General features: G+C 39.5%; 1 protein-coding gene across 3 annotated transcripts in view; it reads right to left on the bottom strand.

Annotated features, from left to right (window-relative positions):
* Nucleotides 1–21,869, bottom strand: part of ZSWIM6 (zinc finger SWIM-type containing 6) — a 50,249-nt gene that overhangs the window by 6,112 nt on the left and 22,268 nt on the right. For 2 of the 3 annotated variants that reach the window (XM_062612282.1, XM_062612284.1), the window contains 8 exons: nucleotides 19,696–19,875; nucleotides 17,954–18,130; nucleotides 17,513–17,659; nucleotides 14,449–14,595; nucleotides 12,087–12,347; nucleotides 8,854–8,989; nucleotides 3,784–3,941; nucleotides 3,091–3,254 (listed from right to left, as the gene is read on the bottom strand). In XM_062612282.1, coding sequence (XP_062468266.1) covers nucleotides 3,091–3,254; nucleotides 3,784–3,941; nucleotides 8,854–8,989; nucleotides 12,087–12,347; nucleotides 14,449–14,595; nucleotides 17,513–17,659; nucleotides 17,954–18,130; nucleotides 19,696–19,875 — 1,370 coding nt within the window. The remainder of the gene's footprint in view (nucleotides 1–3,090; nucleotides 3,255–3,783; nucleotides 3,942–8,853; nucleotides 8,990–12,086; nucleotides 12,348–14,448; nucleotides 14,596–17,512; nucleotides 17,660–17,953; nucleotides 18,131–19,695; nucleotides 19,876–21,869) is intronic. The other variant, XM_062612283.1, reaches the window with a different exon arrangement.

Below are 21,869 nucleotides of genomic sequence, written 5' to 3'. Positions count from 1 at the left end.
ATATGGCTAACGTAAATAATGGAACCAGCCTTTGCTTGAAGTCATTCTGGAAGAAAAACAGGCAACCCCAAGTTAAAATGCTTTGGAGTGTAACTATTTGTCCCATTACATCCATCAAAGGTAAGGAGTTTGGGTGACTTCCTATATGAACGCACACACATATTGAAGGTTAGCACTTCTCTAATATCCATGATGAATTTTCAGCTTCCTACAAGTAGAGTGAATCCAAGAGAAAATACAGGGTTATGGTCTGAATTCTGCTACTGGTGAGGGAGGAAAGAAGGTAAAAACCAAAAACAAACAACGGTGCGAATTATGACTTCTCTGAAAGTCTTCTCTGATGACTTTCCTCACTGTGATGCTCTGTAGAAGGATGCGCAGTTGTAAGAACTTTCAGTACATGCGGTGTTGCCGTAACAGTCACTCCAGTGTAGACAGTCCTAACTTGGAAGCAAAACCCAATACCATATCTAATTTCTCGACACGGGAAAGTTTCTTGACAAACTATCCCGGAATTAAGTTCCTTTCATTTGATTAACCTGACAAGCTGAGAACAGCAAGACAGGGACCCTTTACTGATAAAACCCCCAAAGATTTCAAATAAAGCATGTATTGATGTCCTGACCATGGAGGAGGATCTGAAGTTAATTTATACTGTAGCACAAGTTGCCGAAGAACTATTTCACTTTTGCTGAATATATTCTAGAGCTACTTCTTCCTAAAAGGGAGTTGCACTTCTATCAAGACAGATCTATGCTATCAGTTGAAGAGAACTTTTCAACAAGTCAGGAAGTCTGTAATGACAAGAGGCTCCTGTGAATTGCACCGCTTATCTGAAAACTAAGCCCTCTTCCACACAGAGTAACTTTGCCTCTGTCTTGATGGATCTTTATAAGAATTTTTTACAAAGGAACAGAAGACCTCACCCCCCCCATAAGGGAGAGAAGAAATGGACAATCACCCACTAGCTTCCACTCCAATGCAAAACCTCTTCATTATGCACCTTGGAAGAAGGTTTACCTATGCACTCACAGGTTTTGGGGTGCAAAGGACACCACTTGCCAAATACACCAGTCCCACAAGCAGTACCTGTCTGCACATGTGCAGTAATACCTACTTGCACTGACATAGAATACAACAAGCAAACAGAGGAAAAGAACCTCTCAGGTACCTGCCGATGTTACAGCATCTGTGCTAGCAAGGTTCTGAAGAACAGAATATAACCAAGATGCTTTGTGCCCCTTTGGCCTTGCTGATGACCTCTTTACATAACCAGTTCAAAAGACTTCCTCCTGCTGAATCACAGAACACATGCTGCCACTGGAAATACAGAGAAAGAACCTAGGAGTACTCCCAAATCTGGAACAATATAAGAGGTTTTTCTGTCACAGAGATCACAGTGACAGAGTTGTGAAATCGTTGGTGTCATCCTCTCAACCCAACCAGGCCAGCTTGTCATTGCTCTGGCTGTGGCAGAACAATACACCTGCAAGGACACTGCTGTTTAGGTTACCACATGAGGGGAGAGTTTTCTAGGGAACATGAATGAGTAAATAGCAAGATACTAGATAGTGAGTACAGACAATCTAATTGCCATGAAGTCAGGGAGAGGGCCAGGAAGGGGGAAGCATCTGTAGGCTACAAGACAGTGCTGATACTAATGCTTTGCAGAAGTGTCACTGCAGAAATCTACACAGCTGTGAGTTACTACCAGAAAACTGCTATGCATCTTCCTTCTTGAAAGCAAACTACCTTTAAGATTATTAAAGCACCTTCATAAGCTTGGGACACAAGAGTGGACAAGTTCTACATGAGTTTGTTCCAGACACTGAGACTGAGGAGAAAGTACAGGCTTACAGTATTTCTTTAACTAGATCTCATTGAAGACATTCTGGTGATATCATCAACCACAGAGGAGTACCCATGAATACAAAGATATCCAAAGTGTGCTGGTGCCACTGAAAAATTTCTTGGTGAATGCTTGAGCTGACACACAGGTCAATCATAAGGATCTGTCCTGGGTTCAGCAGTAGCTGTCATTTTTCTTTTTCTTAGTAGCTGGTGCAGTGCTGTGGTTTTGACTTTCAGCCTGGGAACAGCACTGATAACACCGATGTTTTTAGTTCTTGCTCAGTAATGATTACTCTGAACAAGGACTTTCTGAGTCTCATGCTCTGCCTGGGAGGAAGGGAAGCCGGGAGGAAGCAGAGACAGGACACCTGACCCAAACTAATCAAAGGGGTATTCCATACCACAGCACGTCATGCCCAGTATATAAACTGGGAGAAATTACCCAGAAGGGCTAGGTCACGGCTCGGGCTGGGCTGGGTATTGGTTGGCGGGTGGTGAGCGGCTGTATTCTCTTCCCTTGTTATTTCCCTTATCATTATTATTATTTGTGGTAGCAGTAGTGGTTTCTGTTATACCTTAGTTACTGGACTGCTCTTATCTCAGCCCATGGGAGTTACATTCTTTTGGTTCTCCTCTCCATCCGTCTGGGAGCGGGGGCAGAAAGGGTTGGGGGGAATGAGTGAGCAGCTGTGTGGTTCTGAGTTACTGGATGGGCTTAAACCGTGACAGGATCTTCCTCTCTCTTAGCAAAATTTGCCTTAGAAATAGGTAATTATGGCTGACCTTGGCATTTTCTATTAATTCAACAAGCACTTACCAAATCTCATTTAGGGGAAAGGAAGGGAATGCATGGTAAGAAACTCCTCAAGGCCATGCAGAAAATATATAGCATTTCTGGCAAACAGAATAATTTTGCTTTCTACCCAGTCATACATCCTTGAGCCCATTGAACTGGTCCCCTCTCACCCCTGAACAGGAGATTGCCCTGCAGCCAGCTGCTCCCAGCTCCCCCATCTGAACAGCACAAAGGGGCTGCACACAAAGGGGACGCACACATCTGCATGCAGACGTAGTAAACATCTGTGTTTACTAAATCGTTGAGCTTTCTAACAGAAAACAGAATCTAAAAACTCTAGACAGATTCCAAAGAGGATATGGTCCTCCGTGCTTAAACGCTACACCCACCAACACTGTCAAATTCCTTTCTTCTACTGTAATAATAATAAATGAGGGAAATACCTGAAGGCCCAACTCCAGAGAAACTTTCAGAAGAGTGATGTCTGGCAAGCTGTCCATGAGTGTTGCTATTTTAAATGCATCCTGGGCAAGTTTGAAGATGTGTGATGATGAGTGGATGTTTTTCTGGATGGATTCTAACACTGTTTCCAGTCTCCGAACATCACCTGCAAGGCATAAACACTGTCACCAAAATGGAACAAGCTCCCAAAACATCCAGAGATGCATTATAATTGAGCCTGCTGTTGCTATGCAATAGTACGATGTTTAAGTTTTACACACATTTTTTTTTAAACCTTCCACAATTAAATCACATGTGAACAAAAGATACAAGACAGCACACACTGCTCTAGTGCCTGATGATGTTAGTGCAGTACATGGCAAAAAGTCATCCTGATTTGTGAATTTTAGAAGTGATTTGTCCACTCTTGGGTCTCGCTATCTATGTCATGTCAGAAGAACAAAAAGCTGTCTCATCAGCCTGAAATCAAGGTCACCTGGCTGCCATATAGCCAGCTTAAAACTACTTTGCTAGAAAATTAAGTGGCAGGTTTAAGCCATTTCAGTCTGTTGCACCCATTTCAAGTTCCTGTCAGACTGCAATCTGGATTCCTAAACACAAGTTTTATGATTTGTTTACTCCATGCAATATTAAAAGCACACAGTTAGTTGACTATGTAACTGACAGCAATGTACCTTTGGCTGCTGTTAGCATGGTTGATGCCAGTTCACACTGCTGGGATTCAATGTGACTTAGGGTGAACCAGCGGGGATACCGGTTTGGAACAACTGATGCAATATGGTGCGGGCGGGACATGTCTCCCGAAGGAGCAGTAGATTCCAATACTAACAACCTGAAATAAGGAAGAAATCCTCTTTCATTAAATCATTATAACATTAGGTTACTCATGAGCAAAACTAAAGCTGCAACAACACTTAACCTTGTTTACAAAATGGGCCTTTTTGGTTATTAAAGAAAAAAAAAAAGGCAAACCTCTTCTTGGGGGATCTTAAAAAAGTCCATTTGCCAAACCTGCCTACATCAGTGGGCATCTGCAGCAATTCATGGGACAATTAACCCACCTATTAACCAGGGCAGCAGAGACTTTCTGCACCCTGCATAGAGCTGAAGCTTTTCTCCCTGCCTTTTTTGTCACTGAATCGCAGCCCTCACAAAGGAAAGTAGAGTAGCTCTCCGCTGTACTGAGAACACGTGAATATTTTTCAGTATTTGGAACATTTTTTTCTTCAAAGTAAGGGAGAGGAATATTCAACAAATCATTTGGATTTTCAGTTTGCAATAAATTCAGATGTGAATTTATGTCCAAAAAGGGCATTTTACAGTTCAACTATGACTACTCTTTGAAACCCTTAAATTTCAGGCTAACAACATTTTATAATGCACCATAATTTGATGTTAGAGCCCCAACCATCAATGACATCATTTCCTTTGAAGTTACTTTTCAGACTCCATTTCCTAATCCTGAAACAAAAATTTCTTTGAGTATGTGTGAATCTACAACAGTCTTACCCACCAAAGAGAACCCATACTTAGAAAATTAAAATTAATGTGTTTGCTGTTGACTACTGCAACACAAATGACAGCCCACAACAGAGACTCAATGTTACAATACACTAGATATAGCCAGTATACCAGATACTGCATAAATGCCAGTGCAAAAAAGAGTGTACAAAACCAGGCATTTTTACTCAGTAGAATTCAGCATAATTTCAAAATATAAATCGTAAATGAGACATCAAATGAAATAAGACAACAGCCAGAAGAAAAGCCTTTCCAGTGCTTAGGTTCTTGATGAGAGTTACCATCTGAGTTCTGTTTCTACCAGCTTTCATGTGCAAGTGATTTTCTAGCAGAAAAAGGAAATTGGATCTCCTCTGTCAGTAAAATTGTAACTACTGAATATTGAAAATCCAATGCATTGTGACTTTCCATGATAGAATATTTCTTACGGAATAAGCTCATTCAAATGTAAGTTACAATCGCTCGCACTCAGATGAATATATCTAAGTTCTTTAAGTAACTGGAAATGCAAGTCTTTTTTTCTCAGTTCCATCAGTTTTCTGTAGGTTCCTGAAGCATATGGGAGTATCTTTAAGAACTCCCTGGGAAAAGTAAAGTTAAATATATGGGAGGGTATCTAGCAGACACATATAAATAAAACATGCCATATAAGTAACTATCAGCAGGTTATATAAACATTTCCAGACACACGTAATTCATGCTAATATGAAAAAAGAGACTCCACTTGCAATTTGTACTGAGTCAAATCTCTTTATATTGAGCGTATTGAGACACTTATTTATATAGCTTTATATACATAAAAATAAAATACATATAAACTCTTCAGCTGATTTTTTTCTAAGCACAGAGAGACAGTGGGAGGAGAGAGATGTACTATTAGATGGCTTCAATAAACAGCAAAAATCTCACTACCTAATGCAAAAAGGGATTATTAGGTTATGAGTAACAGTAAATAGACTAACAGCATGAAAGAAAGATGCTGTTTTGGGGAAATCTTTTGTCACTTTGAATTTCATTGCCAGCTTTTATATCATTTTGCTGTGAAAAGAAATGCTGTTGTGAATTGGAGGCTTTCATGCAATTCTGGCAAGATTAGGGAACATCAGAACAAGTACAAGCAGATTTAGCATTCCTCACTTTCTCCCTCCTCCCCTTTCAAATACCAACAATTTAGTTAGGTTTTAGCAAAGCTACCTTGTGATTAAACATCACCATTAAAGTCTGGCTCCCAAAGCCTGGGTAAAATTCAGGCTTAACAAGATATCAGCCAAACTAAGCCAAACATTCATGTTCAGATTCCAAGTGAGCAGTCAACTAGGTCACTGCAGATCCACATTCTCTGAGACTCTGTTCCGTATATTTCAGCATTGCAAGCAGAGAACTGCAGACAGAAGTGACCATCAAGGACAGCACAACACTATCCTTGCAGACCTGAGGTATATGCATGAAGGGTTTTATGGTCTCAGCTTTCATTTATTTCATACTGAGTGTTACACACACTAAAACAGGGTTCAGAAACCAGAACAGCAACAGATGCATTTTGAATACAGAGAAGTAAAGTACTATGTGCTGCCACCACAGGTCAGTGACTTGTGTGGACTAACACTAAAGAGGTCTGGAAAGCAACTAGCAAGGGTCTTGGGAAGTCAACTTATTTAATAACTGTTGAAGTGACGAAAGAAATAAGCTCCACTTGTAAAAGCATGAGTAACTGTACAGATTTCTATGCAGCACCTTTACTAATTCCCACATGAGATTTTTGTCCTTTTCCTTTTGCCATTTCCTCCCTGCCATAGAAGAAAGATGCTTGAGTTTTCCTCTTCTGACTTATCCAACCTCACAACTATGAGACAGACATTCAATCTTCATGTCTGCTTTCTTCTTTCCCCATCAAGGTAGTATTAAGTTACTTTTTCATTTGGTTTGTATTTGGACTCCTTTATATACTGAACTATTGCTTTGGTACAAATAGAAACCAATCTTCTCCAAGAGAATTTGAAAAGTGCTAAAGAATGCAGACAAATAGAAGTTTTCTAAACCTGCCATCACCACCATTCAAGACAGCAGTCCACATTTCTGAAGAGCGCCAAATATCGAAATACAGAAGGACTGATTATTGTCTAGTGCTGAACTCTCATCAGGCTTATGAAGTGATGACAAAAGGGCTTGGAGAACAGCACCAACTATGATGTCTCCTGTAACTTTACCAGATGGAAACAGACATCTTATAAACAGACATTCTTATAGTGGTCTGTTTTGAAAAGTAACTTCATTGGCTGAGATGACAGCTTCATACCAAAAGATAGCTGAAACTGCCCGTGCCTAACTGGAGATTTCAACATTTGGATCTTTCAGTGTCTTGCTTGTTTTTCCGGTTGAGAAAGGAAACTTCCAGAAAAGAAGTTTTCAGTTATGACTGGTTTCTGGGGAAAGCCCTAATCCTTGTTCAAAAGGAATGGCATGCTGCTGTCACATTCACTGAAGCATTCAGTGCACTGTGCAAAGCTGCTGATGGATGCCTACTCCAGCATGAAACCTACTTTCAGCATCATGGTTTTACTAGTTTAAGGAGGAAAACTCTACACAATCTCTGAGGAACACTTAAAGGTAGTAACTGAAAATAAATACAAGGGCACAGTCTACTTCATAAAATTAACCTTTTCATTCAAAAATAAACCCCATAAACCAACCAACAAATAACCAACAGAAACCAAGCCCCCAAGAAACAACCAACCAAAAACCCTTCTCACAACATTTTGCACTATTTTACTATCTGATATGACCAGGGTTATTAATGCACTCAACTTGTGATAAAATCAAGAAGGGTGTACTCTGATGGACCAGACAGCTTACTGAGCACACATTTGAATGTTTTCAATAGTTTATCAGTAATACATTTTGTCTTCTTGTATTTCCTAAAATGCTTATCATAAACAGCAAGTATGAAAGTCAGTCTTCATATTTCTCAGATTTCTTCATTAACATCTGTTACTAGACACTCTTGGAGGCATAAAAAGACAGGCTAAACAGACTTTTAGCCTCACCTGACAGTAGTTATGTTTTGTTCTTAAGCATTCCCTCCTGTTTATTCCTTTGATCATAGAAATTTTTTTTTTTTTTGAGAAATGAGCTCCAGAACACACACCTTCAAACCATGAGGACACAACCTTTCTGATGAAGCTAAATACTATTTATGTGGATAGTGTGTCCTTCAATCACCGTGCAACGGTTCTTGAAAATAATGACCAGGAAAACCCAACACTTCTTTTTATTTTTTATCTGGAAATTGATTGCTCTGAGTATTCAATTGTGGATAGTCTTTGTCAACCATCAACTACAAGGTTCTTGACAGTGACCACACAATTCAGAGAGGAACAGTTTCTTCCCTGCATTGTAGATGGGCAACAATTTTATTGCCGATCATTGAGGCTCTTGAAACTTCTTTCAAAAGAATTTTCTTAGCCACCATTACCATTCTGGCCTGCCTCAAGATAATGCTAGCACACACTGAGCACTCCCTGAGAATTATCTTTTTCCTGATTACTGCAAGGATGCAAGTCAGACATTTTGTTGTCAGATGACATACTCTATATAAACCCCAACATTCACCCAGATGTGGACAAAACTGCTTCATTATGAAACACAAGAAAAGAAAGCTGGCTCAGACCCCACCCTATGGTTTCAAGTCTATCATTGAGGGTTAATTTGTTGTCGTGGTTTAAACCCAGTCAGGCAACTCGTTCACTCACTCCCCCCCTGCTGAACCCAGGACATTAGTAAAGAAAGCCAGTGGAACAAATAGCCCTACTGAACAGGCTAAGCAGCAGATGATTCTGAGACTGCTGCTGCAGTGCCTCTTTCTCATTTCCTAGACAATACCATCACACAGACATACACAACTGCATGGGTGAGAGAACACACATGCTAAAGCTGCCCTTGTTTAACACAAACCCATGTGCCCCAAGAGTAGGATTCTGGAAAGATTTCTAACAAAGAATGCTTTTTTGTGGTTGTAGATAAGCACTGATTGTACATTTATAATGATTATACTGTAGTTACTAGAGATACCAACTGCTTTTACAGATGACAACCAAAGTAGTTTCTCCTTAAAGGGAAGCATGCTTCTTTTAGAAAAAAGACTAGATCTGGATTAAGAAGCTTTTTCCCCTTTCTTAACCGCTAACACTACTTGTGCTCCTTCTAGATGACTTGCAAATACGTACCGCATGGCTCTCAGTGCAGTTTTGTATGCCAATTCAGCATCATGAGGTAGGAGAGAGGTGAAAAGATACTTGGCAAATGTGTGCATTGGAACGCTCTCTCGATGGGTGACTTCACCTAAACCACTATATGGTCCAGCTGCAGGAGAGAGAAAGAGAATGTCCGTCGTTACACACTGCTAAAAACCAACATGCAGACTGTTAAAATATTCACTATACCTTCAGTTACAATTGGTATTCAGCGCAGAGTTTGCTGTACAAAAAAGTAAAGTTATATTGCTATTTCTGTGAAACATATTACAAATATATCACATACAGTGTATTACAAGTTTATTAAATACCGTATTCTTTGAGACAAGAAGACAGACTGCAAAATGTATAGTACTAAGCATACCAGTGTGCATACAAATGACAGACTGATTCCAGTGCTCCATGGGGCTCATTCAGCAAGCCTATAGTATACAAAAGTAGAAAGTGATAACCCTAGCCTTGCCTTCACATAGCTACATTGTGCACATGAATTCCTATGCATCCTGTTGGTACATGACTGCTTTATCAAAAATCCACCAGAAAAAAAAACAACAACCAAACCTAAAGAGTGGTTACAGTGAATAAATGTGTACCTTTAATTGAAGTTACGTGACCAATCACCACAGCAGCACCTAATCCCTATTGATGTCTCACCTGACATTAGGCAGTTAAATAACCTTTTAGCCTGGACTTGGTCTCCAGAGAAGATCAGGTCAGATCTTGTACCAAAGCTGGTTTTGTGAGTCCATTATAGCCACATGATCTTAAAAATTGTATTTGTTGTATGAAAGCTATATCCACTGTTGGAGCAATGGATTTTGCTCACACTCAGTGCAGCCAGTGCAGTATTTCAACTTCACAGCAGCAGCATCAAGACTGACAACAACAAAAACATTAAATGCAGCTCTTTCCTTGCCAAGTTCTGAATGTTCATGGTGCATATGAATCCCATTTCTACATTTTTCCTGCAATCTTAAGATTTTTATTCCTATTAATAGGAAAACAATGTGAGCTTTTGACTTCAGCAACTAGAGGTCCAGGCAGTAGATGCTGCAAGATACAGAATAAGAATCTTATATTAAGTATTATTGGACTATTATTGCACAGATAGCAGCCAGTAATTCTAGAAGTTACTACTACTTCCACAGACTCTCACCCAACACACTTGGATGGATGGATAGATGGATGGATGGATGGATGACCTTATGAGCACACTTCTTTGCTGCACAGTCATGTGTCATTTAAACTGCTCCCAAAGCAATTCAAACTAACATGGCCAAGACTACACTGAAGCAGATGAGGAGAAACAGCCAAGCTGTTTCATCAACATTTTTCTGACTAGTGCCCTAGCACAACATACAAAAGATAAAAATCACTAGGCATGAAAAAATTCTGAGCTCCATAGCTGGGCACTTCTGAAGACTAAGGCTGATTAAAAAGAAATGTCAATGAAGAATTAGCAGGTGAAAGTGTATCTCAATCATTTAAAATGAATTTGAAAGCCATTCAAAGCTGGCTGGCATTGCTTCAGTGAAAGAAGCTGTTTCATGCATGCTTGCCAGTTGGTGGTCCAATCAGAAACTCAATTAGGACATGAAGCATACATGACAAAGCTTTTATATGAAAATACATTCTATCATTAACTTAGCAGTCAAGCAAAAATTTAGAACATTCTTGGAAAACAGTCTTACGTTCTGCTTTCCCACACATTCAAATGGCAGCTACATACAGCATGTATTAATCTGCTTTAACAGCACAGAAATAAGCTTAATATTGGATTAAGCTTTCTTTATTATATCTACAGGACTAACTATAAAAATGCAATTGATATGATTAGCATATTCAATCACTGCAGAGTTTTTCTTCCATGTGAGCTGGCAGTTTCTGGCTAACCTGGAGTAAATGGAAATTATTGCATGAAAGCCAAATTTCTCAGCACACTGTAGTACAAGACCATCATTGCATACTGCTCACCATAGCAATTCTGTAGACAGTTATATTAGCAGAGATCCTCCTATGCTCACTTATTTACTACTCTAAGAAAACATAAAAAGAATTTCAGTGATCAAAACAGTAAACTAGAACTATCAGAGAACACTTTAGAGAAATCCTGCCTTTTTCTCATGAAGCATCCTTACCAGCAAACAGATGCAGCAAACTGATTTTATAACTCATAGGATCACTATATGGTGGCTACTAGCGGAATCCAGCAAGCAGCTGTTCTTGTCCAAAGGCCATAAAGCAGCAGTGCAGCCACACCACAAAGAAACTCCCCATAGTGCGGCTTCTAGGCAGTGTCAAATGTCCAAATCACCTTCCAATAAGAGGAAGTTTTAAAAGACAAATGTCTCACAAAAATGATACAAAACTTGCCTGTGTAGTAGTCTTGACAACTTACTTAGAGCAATAACATACTCCCCAGCATACCTTGAGCAAGCTCTCAAAACCTGGACCCTGCCTTTGGGTAACTGGTTCCTCTGAAGTTTTTCTTCCATTTAAAAACGTCCAAACCAGAAAGACAACCTCAGAACTCATGAGATTACTCTCTGAACATGAGGCCTAAGTGCTACATGCCTTTTTAAAAAAGCTAAGCCAAAAGTATGGACTTTTTTGCACAAATTTTATGAGAACACATGGGCTACTTCCCAAACACAAATTGTCTTGGTCAAAACTCAGTCACCAGACCAGGCATTAAGCCTCAATATTTGACTACATATCAACTGTATGATACAAACTTCAAAAGCAAGTAATTTTCCTAACTGCCACAAATAAAATGGTCCATTTCTGTCCCAGCAACCTTCAGAATTTTCTGAGCCTTTGACTTCAGAATAGAAGTACAGATCTTCACACATTTAGAATGCTGCCAGTCCCTTTTTTTATGACACAAGGAACACTTAGAATTTTGCTACCTGAGAACCACCGATAACTGATGTCTGTATTTGAGTGTGAGCCTGGGTTGTATAATCACAATACTGAGATTATGAGATCCAACAAAAGGCTTATAGGTCAATAGATGCCTAATTCTTACAGTTATGTGATATCTAAAGAATGTTTGATTTTTATAAGAGATTGGAAACAAAATTTTGCTGGAGCTGTGTGTCAAAAAAACACCTAAGTATATAAGGCAGTTTCCACGGGAATACTAGCTGTGTGCTTGTGTAAGTGAAGACAGTTTAGAGAAGCAGTTAGCATCTATATTGAGCTACCTTCTAAAAGGAAGACTGCTTGCTTTCGAAAAATCTTCACCAGAGTATCATCCAATTCAATTTCCTGCAGCTTAGAAATGAGCTGCTCCTCATTTCGACAAACCTTCTCTTGTGCATACAAGCCATCTGGCATTATTCGTTGCTGTCCCAGCCCTATCAATGCTACTTCCACAGCCAGCGTCAAATAAGTTTCCCCTTCTTCAAATAACTTGTGTGCAGGCAGGTGGTGGTACTCCAGAGATTTGCATTGCCCCATGTGTTCTGTAAAGGGTGACACAAAAAGAAAAACACATCAGCAAATCATTCCAACCCATAATCTGCCTATAATGCTACATATACAAATGCTTCTTCTGTTAGTATTATTATTTAAATTATTTAAATTACTAGTGCAATCTCAAAATCCAGTGATCCAATTTAAAACATCCCACCCAATTCTACATGACAGAAATACACAGAACAATTAGATTTTAAATAACCCACTCAAGTAAAACTATACATTTTAAATGGCATGATTTACAGAAAGGCAGTTTCTCCAGCTTTGCATTAATGAGGCCAAAAATGGGACAATCCACCCATTTCTTTATCTCCTTAAAGCCTTGATGTGTAAGAGGAAGGTTGCTTATATACCTGCACTGGTTTCAGTTGAAGCCATTACTATTGCGCAAATACAATAGATCAGGGAACTCCACAAGTTTAAAACATCCTCTGTTTGCTAGAGCTCTTTTCAAGCACCTTATTACTTGTTACAGTTGTATTTATTAACACTAGAAGTCCTACTTTTAGCAAAGATTTTATGCAGAGAGTACTACTGATTCATCTGGCACTTCACAGACACATCATATAACAAAATGCTATTCCAACCTGTAGCAGTTCACAGTCTGATTTGGGAACAAAAAGTTACAATGGACAGTTATGAGAAGATTGACAACTGCAGCAAACGGGAAGGCTGAATGCCTTTGGTGAACTCTATATGCATGTGTAGGTGGAAGTTACTTTTCAACACACACTCATTTCATGGGGTAGTTGTGGTTTTTTTTATAATTGCAAGGAACCTGATTTCTAATTTATTTTTTAATTAAAAGTTCTTCCAGAACTGATGGATATAGGATTAGAAATTTATTGAAGAAAATCTAATTGAATGCAAATGGTTTTGAGGCAAAGCCCCAAGAAGACCGCAGGTATGCGCATAAAAAAGCTGCAGGTAGAGGGATGAATCCAGTTTCTGTCCACAGAACTGGTGATAAGAAGCTACGACAGAAGTGAAAAGACTGAGAACAAGGAATTAATCAGTTAAGCTCCTGCGAAGAAAATACTGAAATTAAAATGGGTGTACACATCCTTTCCTAAATCATGTATCAATACTGCAAAACTGCTATCCAATTCATATCATTTACAGTTCATGCATGTAATCAATTAAAACTTTTTGTCATCAATTTGAAGCATTGTGTATACTTGTAGCTAAGAAGTCCAGTAACATCCTGGGCTGCATTAGCAGAAGTGTTTCTAGCAGATTGAGGGAGGTGACCCTTCACCTGTCCTCAGCACTAGTGAGCCCACACCTGGAGTGCTGTGTCCAGCTGCAGGCTCCCCAGAGCATGGACATACTGGAGCAGATCCAGCAAGGGGCCACGAAAATGATTAAAGGACTGCAGCATCTCTCATGGAATAAGAGTGAGATAAGTGGCATTATTTAACCTGGAAAAGAAAAGGCCCAAGAGGATCTTGCCAAAATGTATAAATATCTGATTGGAGAATGTAAAATAAGACAGTGCCAAACTCTTCTCAGTGGTATCCTGTGACAGGGCAAGAGGCAATGGGCACAAACTGAAATACAGGAAACTCCATCCAAGCATAAGAAAATACCTTTATCACTGTCAGGGTGGTTGAACACTGGAAGAGGCTGCCCATAGAATTCGGACAGGGTTCATTCTTGGAGTTATTCAAAACCCTACTACACACACTCCTGGGCAATCTGCTCTAGGTAATGCTGCTCTGAGCAGAGCAGGTGAACTAGATGATCTCCAGAGGTGCCTTCCAACCTCAGCAATTCTGTGATTCTAAGATTCCCTGCAGTTTCTCAGACAAAGAGGACAGAGCAATGTATGTGGAGAGAGCTGCTGCAGTAATGTCTCACCCATTTTATTTCAAGGGTGAAATACGGCATTGTCTTTAAGAAGCAGTAACTGGTAATATTTTCAGTGCTTTCACATTTTAAACATTTTCTCTCCTTTGTGTTTTCTTAAGGAATGCAAATGTGAGTTCTTATACTATAGTAACACTGACTTTGATGCTGAGTCAGAAAGGCAGGACAGAAAATTGCCTCTAGTAAATGAAGGTGCACAGAATATAAGCTTGGCCTTACCCGTGAAGTCTGAGAATCCATGGAAGCTCTCATCATCCACCCTGCATGCTTCCATCAGGCTACTGAAGAGAGTGCCAATGGGGTCCAAAGGGTGTCCCACCCAACCTTCGAGATTTGTTATTGAGGTTACTCCTCTGTGGAGAAGTTCTGTGACAGAAAAGATGGAGGGAGAGAAAGAAAGTCATGTCAGACCCTCAATTATAAAAGTAGAACTGATTAAAATGCTCTTGGTACAGAATTCAAAGTATTTCCAGTAGGTTCTGCTTAGAAGGAGAAAACAGTGTATTTGAGAGTGAATTCATAACCCTTTATGAATATGTTAAAAAAGAACAAAGGCCAGACATTTTAAACGCTAGCAAAGCGCATTATGGGTCAAAATTTTCAAACACAATGTCTATTGAAATCTCTTACTTGATACCAGTAGCTCTTCTGAAAATGTCTGCTGAAACACTACAACAAAACCTTTTTTAAAGCATTCACAATTTCCTCACTCAAAAGAGACAGTACAGTTCTTACATTTTAAATTAATCTGGTGACACTGAAATAAATGAAAATATTCTAAAACATGTCCCAATTCCATAAATAAAATATAAGCTTATCCTGCATCTAAACATTTATTGAAGTAATAAACTCATGATGATAGCTCCTTTAAAAACAAAGAGAGAAAAAAAAAGAATAAAACGTTTAAATTAGATGCAAAAGAAAGGAATCATTATTTAAGTGGATCAAGTGCATTGTTTGTCATTCTAAAATTCCAGTCGGCAGCCCCCTTCACAGATACTTTGTCTTGCAGCCCCCACTGATCATTCAGTTACAATATGAAAAAATTGTTTAGCACAGTGAACTGAAGGCAGTGTGGCTGTGGTAACAGATGTTAAAGATCCCTCAAATCCCTTTTTTTATTAAGAGTCTTAAGGCAACAGCTCCCCTTTGACCACAGCTCCCAGCTTTTTTCCTCCTACACACAGGACTGAGCTGTGAGACAGACAACACATTACAGGTGATCATTTAAAACCTATATAAAAGATGTTAGGGATGCTTTGATTCTCTACCTGTTACACGCTAACTTATACCTGCCTTCACTCTCTCTTGTTCATGAAGTGCCATCTTTCCAAGTAACCATTACCAAAGAGCTTTTAAAATCTGCTTCTTGCCTATTTAAATGTGTGGGGCTACTAAATGAAACACAGCTACACTGTCTAGAGGGTGGGTTTTTTTTAAAGAATTCACTGATACGTAATATGAAAAGCAAACAAGCAAATCACTGTCTTGCTAGCAAATAGCATGTGCTAAAGATGACAGAAAGAGCAATATTACCAGAATGATTAATGACAATGACTTCTTACTGACTCACTTATGCTCTATTTATTCTACTGTGCCTACTTATGATCTTGTGTCATGCCAAACTTCAGTCCTTCGGTCATATAGACTTTAAAATGATGCAAGTGGTTCCAAGGACATCAGATCAGCCACGTGAATGAAAGTTAAGAAGTAGAAGCATGTGCTGTTTGCTAAACTAACCTAAAGCAGGGCTGGAGCTGCAGAATTCATCTGCTCATAGAATCATAGAATAAGTAGGGTTGGAAAGGACCTTAAGATCATCTAGTTCCAATCCCCCTGCCGTGGGCAGGGACACCTTATGCTAAATCATATCGCCCAAGGCCTCGTCCAGCGAGGTCTTCTTGAAAGAGAAGACCAGCACATTCTGTGGTATTACAAGAGCATCTTTGAAAAATTCCACACATAAAAGAAATAAAATAAAAAAGCAGTGACAACATACAAACAACAAACTTCTTTGTTTCAGGATAGGATGGATTACATTCCATACACTTTGTTTTTTACTTAAAACAGCATGTAGTTGACTGCTACAGAAACTGCTCCTAGGCAAAGGAATTTAAGTTAACAGAATTACCCAATATCTAGATGCTGCATTAGCGACTGGGAATGAAATGGAGCAGTACTATGACCAGCACACTTGCAGGAGACCCTTCACACCTCCCAGTGTGTGTGAAAGCATGCGTTCACACACACTGACATTGCCCTCTACCTTCTTACCCCCTTAATCTGAGAAGGCAGAAAAGCCGCAAAGCTTTTAAGGGAACACTTGTTAAGGAAAATTACATTATATGACAAAGCCACTTTGCAAATTCTCCTAAGTAGTAACAGAAGTGCTTTTAGGTTTTGTTCAAATCTAGGATCCAGAATAGTGCTCAAAAAAAAAACAAACCACCTTGGGTACAATGCATGAGGACACATGTAGCTAAGAGCAGCAATGAACATCTAAAAAATTTGAAAAAAGGCATTCTTGTAGCAGCAGAGAAAGTAATTCTAGTCTTTACATGTGCATTCTTTAATGATAAAGCCACCCTTTCTTCCACTCTTCAAACTAACAACAAAGTTCAGTGCAGGTTTATTTTGGGTAGGAAGGATCAAATGGCATAGAAATTGCATGCGAAGGAGGATGTTCTTTCAAAAAAAAAAGACAACAAACCCAAGGGTAGTGCTCATCAAAGGAACACCACAGAATGTTTTATAAAAAAAGGTGTTTCAAAAAGAAAAATCCACCTCTGATGAAAAACACTAAAATTTTATGCATTGTTAAGAGACTGTTCCTGAACAAACTGCCAAATTTGGCAAAGTGCAGACTTTGCTTTCTTGTTACCCTTAATGTCAACTCAGAAACATATAGTTCAGCTAAATTATATGTCATTATTATATGTCATTACATATAAAAAGAATATTAAACACCTGACAGGCCAAATGCAATGCTCTGTTTAGAAGCCAGTGAATATTTTCACTGTGTAACCAAAAACCATGACTGGGATAAAAGCCCCATCATACCAGACACTGGAGAGAGCAGAATAGAGCCTTTGTCCTGCACAGCTCACAACCCATCTTACACAAAACCTCTGACATCCAGAATGTGACATTACCACTGTCATCATCAAGAGTTCAAGTCACTTCTTTTGCTTTAGTTTCAAAACTGGTTTTCTCATGCAAAGTTCCAGTCTGATGTTATTGCCACCCCACATGTCCTTTGCCCTTCTCTCTTCCCCACATTTACCTTTTTTCTGAGCCCGGAACATTTCCATCTGTTTCTGCTGCTGCCTTCTTAGTGTATTAACAATAGCTATTGCTAGTCTCAGTGCTTCTCGTGGGTATCCATGAGATCGTAATGCATCTACCCTCGCACAGGCAGTAGGAACATGTTCTAAAATGGAGAAAATAATTGAAGAATAGCAGTGCTTCCATGTCTGCAATGGCCTGTTTTGCTAGGTTACTCAAAAGGGCTTTTTTGTTTGGTTTTTTTTGTTGTTGCTTTAAAAGCTATGCAAGAGAGACTTAAAGGACTACTTCTGAGCCAGTATTTCAAGGGACCCTCTGTTCTTTTTGCCAGGCTCTTCATTCATCTCCCCACCAGCTCCCCCCCACCCCCCAAAATAATGCCATAGAAAATGAACAAAAAACCAAGTAATGGAAATGTCTTTCCGGTTTAGCCACTTACCATGCCAGAGGGGCCACCCCTGAGAGTCAAAGAGTAAGTTTTCAGTGTCGTCATGGTAACAGTAGTTGGCATATAGGTCACTGCTGATAATGTGCTGTAAGTGGCTGTCCTGCCAGTGCAGATCGCATGCCTCAATGGCTCGAGTGAACACCGTCCGATGTGGCCTGTTTGATGAATCTGTCATTTGCACAAGTTTAGAAAGCTACATCAGCTTTACTCATTCATATGTGAATCAGTCATTCACAGTATTCTTGTCTTCTGCCTATTCACCACCCCCAACCGACAGCAGCCTCCCTTGCCCCTCTCTGCACCGAGCAGCCTGCAGATGACATTTCACATCCTACCGCTACCCCACAGCTCAAAGTGTGCGCCATTCACTTTGCATTCAGAGAGTTCTACAAACCAGCACAGCTGATGCTACACATGACTTTGCAGAGGAAACATTAGAGATTAAGGACACTCAACAGCATATACAAACTCCCATAAAAACACACTAGAAAGTATATGGTACACAGCTACTCAAGCATCCCCAGCTTCTTTCCTCCTCAGACCCAGAACTGCCAGGACGAGGAATGGATAAACAATACATGAAAGATTTTTCAGAAGTGACATTAACTTTGAGCACTTTTATAATTCTTGTAATAAATATACAAACACTGTAAAGCAAGTGAGGTACTGAGGCCTTGGGACTGACATAATCCTTACCTGACATCTTTCTACAGCAAAATCACTCTGTTGACATGGCACTATGTCTATGACCATTGAGATGCTGTGTCGGAGTTACCACTAGACTGCCCAAGTTGGGCTGAACATCACAAGATACAGATAGCAAAACACCTCTACAGGGAGTCATATGCGGAATTAACTTCTGTCCCTGGCTAGCTGAGAGATTTAAAAATGAACCATGTCTTTTTCCTTCAGAGATCATCTTTCAAGAAAAAGAAACAAGGAAAAACCCATCTAAACCCAAACCTGCCACCTCCCGAGCACAGATTGTCAGCTTTATAGTGATTATATGAAATACGTATCAAAGCACTGAGGTTTTTGAGGACTACAAGGGTTTTTTTCCCAGGTAAGTATCCTGAACCTTCCCCAGTTATTAGCAAAGTAGCGATCTTTGCTTGAGGAGGACTGCACAAGGCTACTGTCAGATTTGATAATTGCATTTTAGATTAGAAAGCCTGATAACGAGTAAGAAAAGGCACCTCCTCTCAGGGCAGTATTGCCTCTAGAACTCCCCCACACCTGACAATGCGCACTGCACGTACAAAGCACATCCCATAGATCGCTGCTTTAGTTTCTCACACATTCAACTTTAATGCAGTTGCAACAGATCCCTCTTTAAATAGGTATCAAAGGCCTTGTAACTGCAAACAAAATGAAAGGCCCAACACCAGAAAGAATGCAAGATTATAGTCAAGCAAAGAAACAACAGGCTTTTACATGACATACTTCAAGGACATCCAATCTTCATGCAACACGTATTTAGAAGCACTAGGTGAAAAGTTAGAAGAACTAACTAAACGCAAATACTTGCTGTGAAAACACTGCAGCCCCAGCACAAAAACCCCCACCTATTTATCACTTCTGCAAGGACAGTATTAGTGAAAATAATTTTGGCTGGTCAATCCTCAACAAGAAAGTTACTTGTTCCAGGAAAGAGTGCTGAATTCTGCAAGGCTAGAGTGTATAAGATAGAGGTTATATTATACGTTGCAGTCAGTGCATATGTTTAGGCTCACCTTGGTTAGCATTTGCACCCTGAGGCAAAGCATTGGTTAAATTGGGCAGTTCGTTTCCATGGTTTCCATCTTCCCAGGGACAAACATCCACACTGTTCCATTTTTTCAGCTGTTTTAGCCAACTGGACTTCTGCTCCAACTTGCAGTGGGGATTTAAGACTATACACATCCACAGAGCACCTGATTTTAAAAAAATTGCTAAATTATGTTTTCTATTAAAAATGCAACAGCCGATGACTAATTGCAAACTTCTATACTGTAACACTTTTTCTCCCCTCAAAGGCTACTCTGCTTGCTTCCCAGCTACACCTAACATCTGGCAGAGTGAACTCCTGACACAGGATCTTGGAGCTGGCATGGCCCATCTGAAGCAGTTGAAAGATGGTACCAAGCCAACTTTCTCAATTAAAGGGCATGAAGAGGTCTTTTGTATGAGAAAATCAGACTTTGCAATGTATGGCTCATCAGACAGGAACATCAGTCAAAACCAAACAAGAATTCACATAAAGTTACAGCAGGAAATTATCCATGTTCTTCTTTTAATTTTTGTACTAGAGGCATAGTGTAGTTTTCTATGAACAAGGACTACGTATCTTCCAGCTTCGCAACACAGGAACCAAAGAAGTGCCTTAGTAAGACATGTATTTTGTAAACATACACTTCCACACTCGGAACCTAGCAGAAGTAAGTACTGCTGATAGTATAACTCATTCCCAAACACATCTGGGTCTCAGAGATCCACTGAACACTGGTTTTGTGAAGTCTAATAGGAATAAGATATTTTTACTGCAACTACTTCAGTAATTTGGTTACACTAGAAAAATTGTTTTACATTTTCTGTTTATGGAGCTAAAAGAGAAAGCTAACCTGCTCCCTGAAACTATATAGCAGGGCAGGCACAAATACATCAAGGTCTCTAGTGACAATTTTCAAATGGAAAGATTTTTCTCTAAATCAGCTGTCCCTTCATCAGAATGAACTTCTAACATAAGTATGAAGACATCTGAAAGTGCTTTTTAGCAACAGTTCATTTGTTCATTAAGAACGTTCCTAATACACTACAAGAGATTTAGAGAATATGCTTAAACTATGCAATCTTCATGGCAGGCTGAAAAAAAAATGAATAAAAATGCAGCTGGTTCTTCCAGGATAATAATTCTCACATTCAAGTATTCTTTTGTTAGCTAAGAATGTAAAATGGATATGCAGAGCACAGGCCATCACATTACATTCATTCCTGCAGTAATTCACCATGTCAGTATGCCACAGCACAGGAGGCAGTGGAAACACAGCTTGATCTTTAAGGTTGTAAGTCCCCTGCTATTTAGACCAACATGGAATGGGGAAGTAATATCAAAGAGATCTAACCACAACAAAATATGATATGGTACAGTACAAAACATCAGAGGGACACTACACTGCAGATTATTACTGTACAGTAGTTAAATACAGCAAGTTTAGTACAGCAAATGGGTTTTGAAGTGTCTGAAACTTGCCACAGGAGTGAATAAGGCCAATGCTATTCTTAAAAACTTCTTTTAAAACCAAATCATACAACTTTCTTTAGACACACTTGCCAACATACCTCATTCTCCAATCAAATCACAACTGGCTCTTGTTATTAAGCATCAATGCATTCAGCAGCACTGCTGAAGACAGGGCAACTGTATTCCTTGCAATATTCAAAACAAAACAGAAGATGGGGCATACTGGAAAGCCCCAGAGAACAGTTAACTTGGGCCTAATTATTTATTCTCAAATTCAAGTATCACGTGAGAACACTATGGAGACACTGCATCTCTCAGCATCCAACAAAAAAACATCCCATTTAATACTTTGTAACCAGATTCCCAGTGTTTTCAGACTGAAGCAAATGCAATGTAGAATAATTTAACTGCATTTGGTAAGTATTTCAATCATCCAGCAAGGCAGAACACAAAGTACTAGTTACACCATGTCCCTACAGAATGGCCTTTTCTTGTTCCACATCTCAGAAACACCACTAGAGGCAAAAGAATTCACTTTTCTTCAGAAGCTCCACTATGCATGTGGTACATCTAAGAAGCATGAGAGGGGAAGAAATATGCCAAAGTACCAAAATTCTTTAATAAATTCTTTGGTTTAAACAGGGAGACCACCTCACACATAACTACATTGTTAGCAGCCATTGTTTC

This window comes from Pezoporus occidentalis, unplaced genomic scaffold (assembly GCF_034315485.1).
Source record: "Pezoporus occidentalis ecotype Australia unplaced genomic scaffold, CSIRO_AGI_Poc_V1 ctg16, whole genome shotgun sequence".
Classification (NCBI taxonomy): Eukaryota; Metazoa; Chordata; class Aves; order Psittaciformes; family Psittacidae; genus Pezoporus; species Pezoporus occidentalis.
This window is presented reverse-complemented; position numbering and strand designations above follow the sequence as displayed.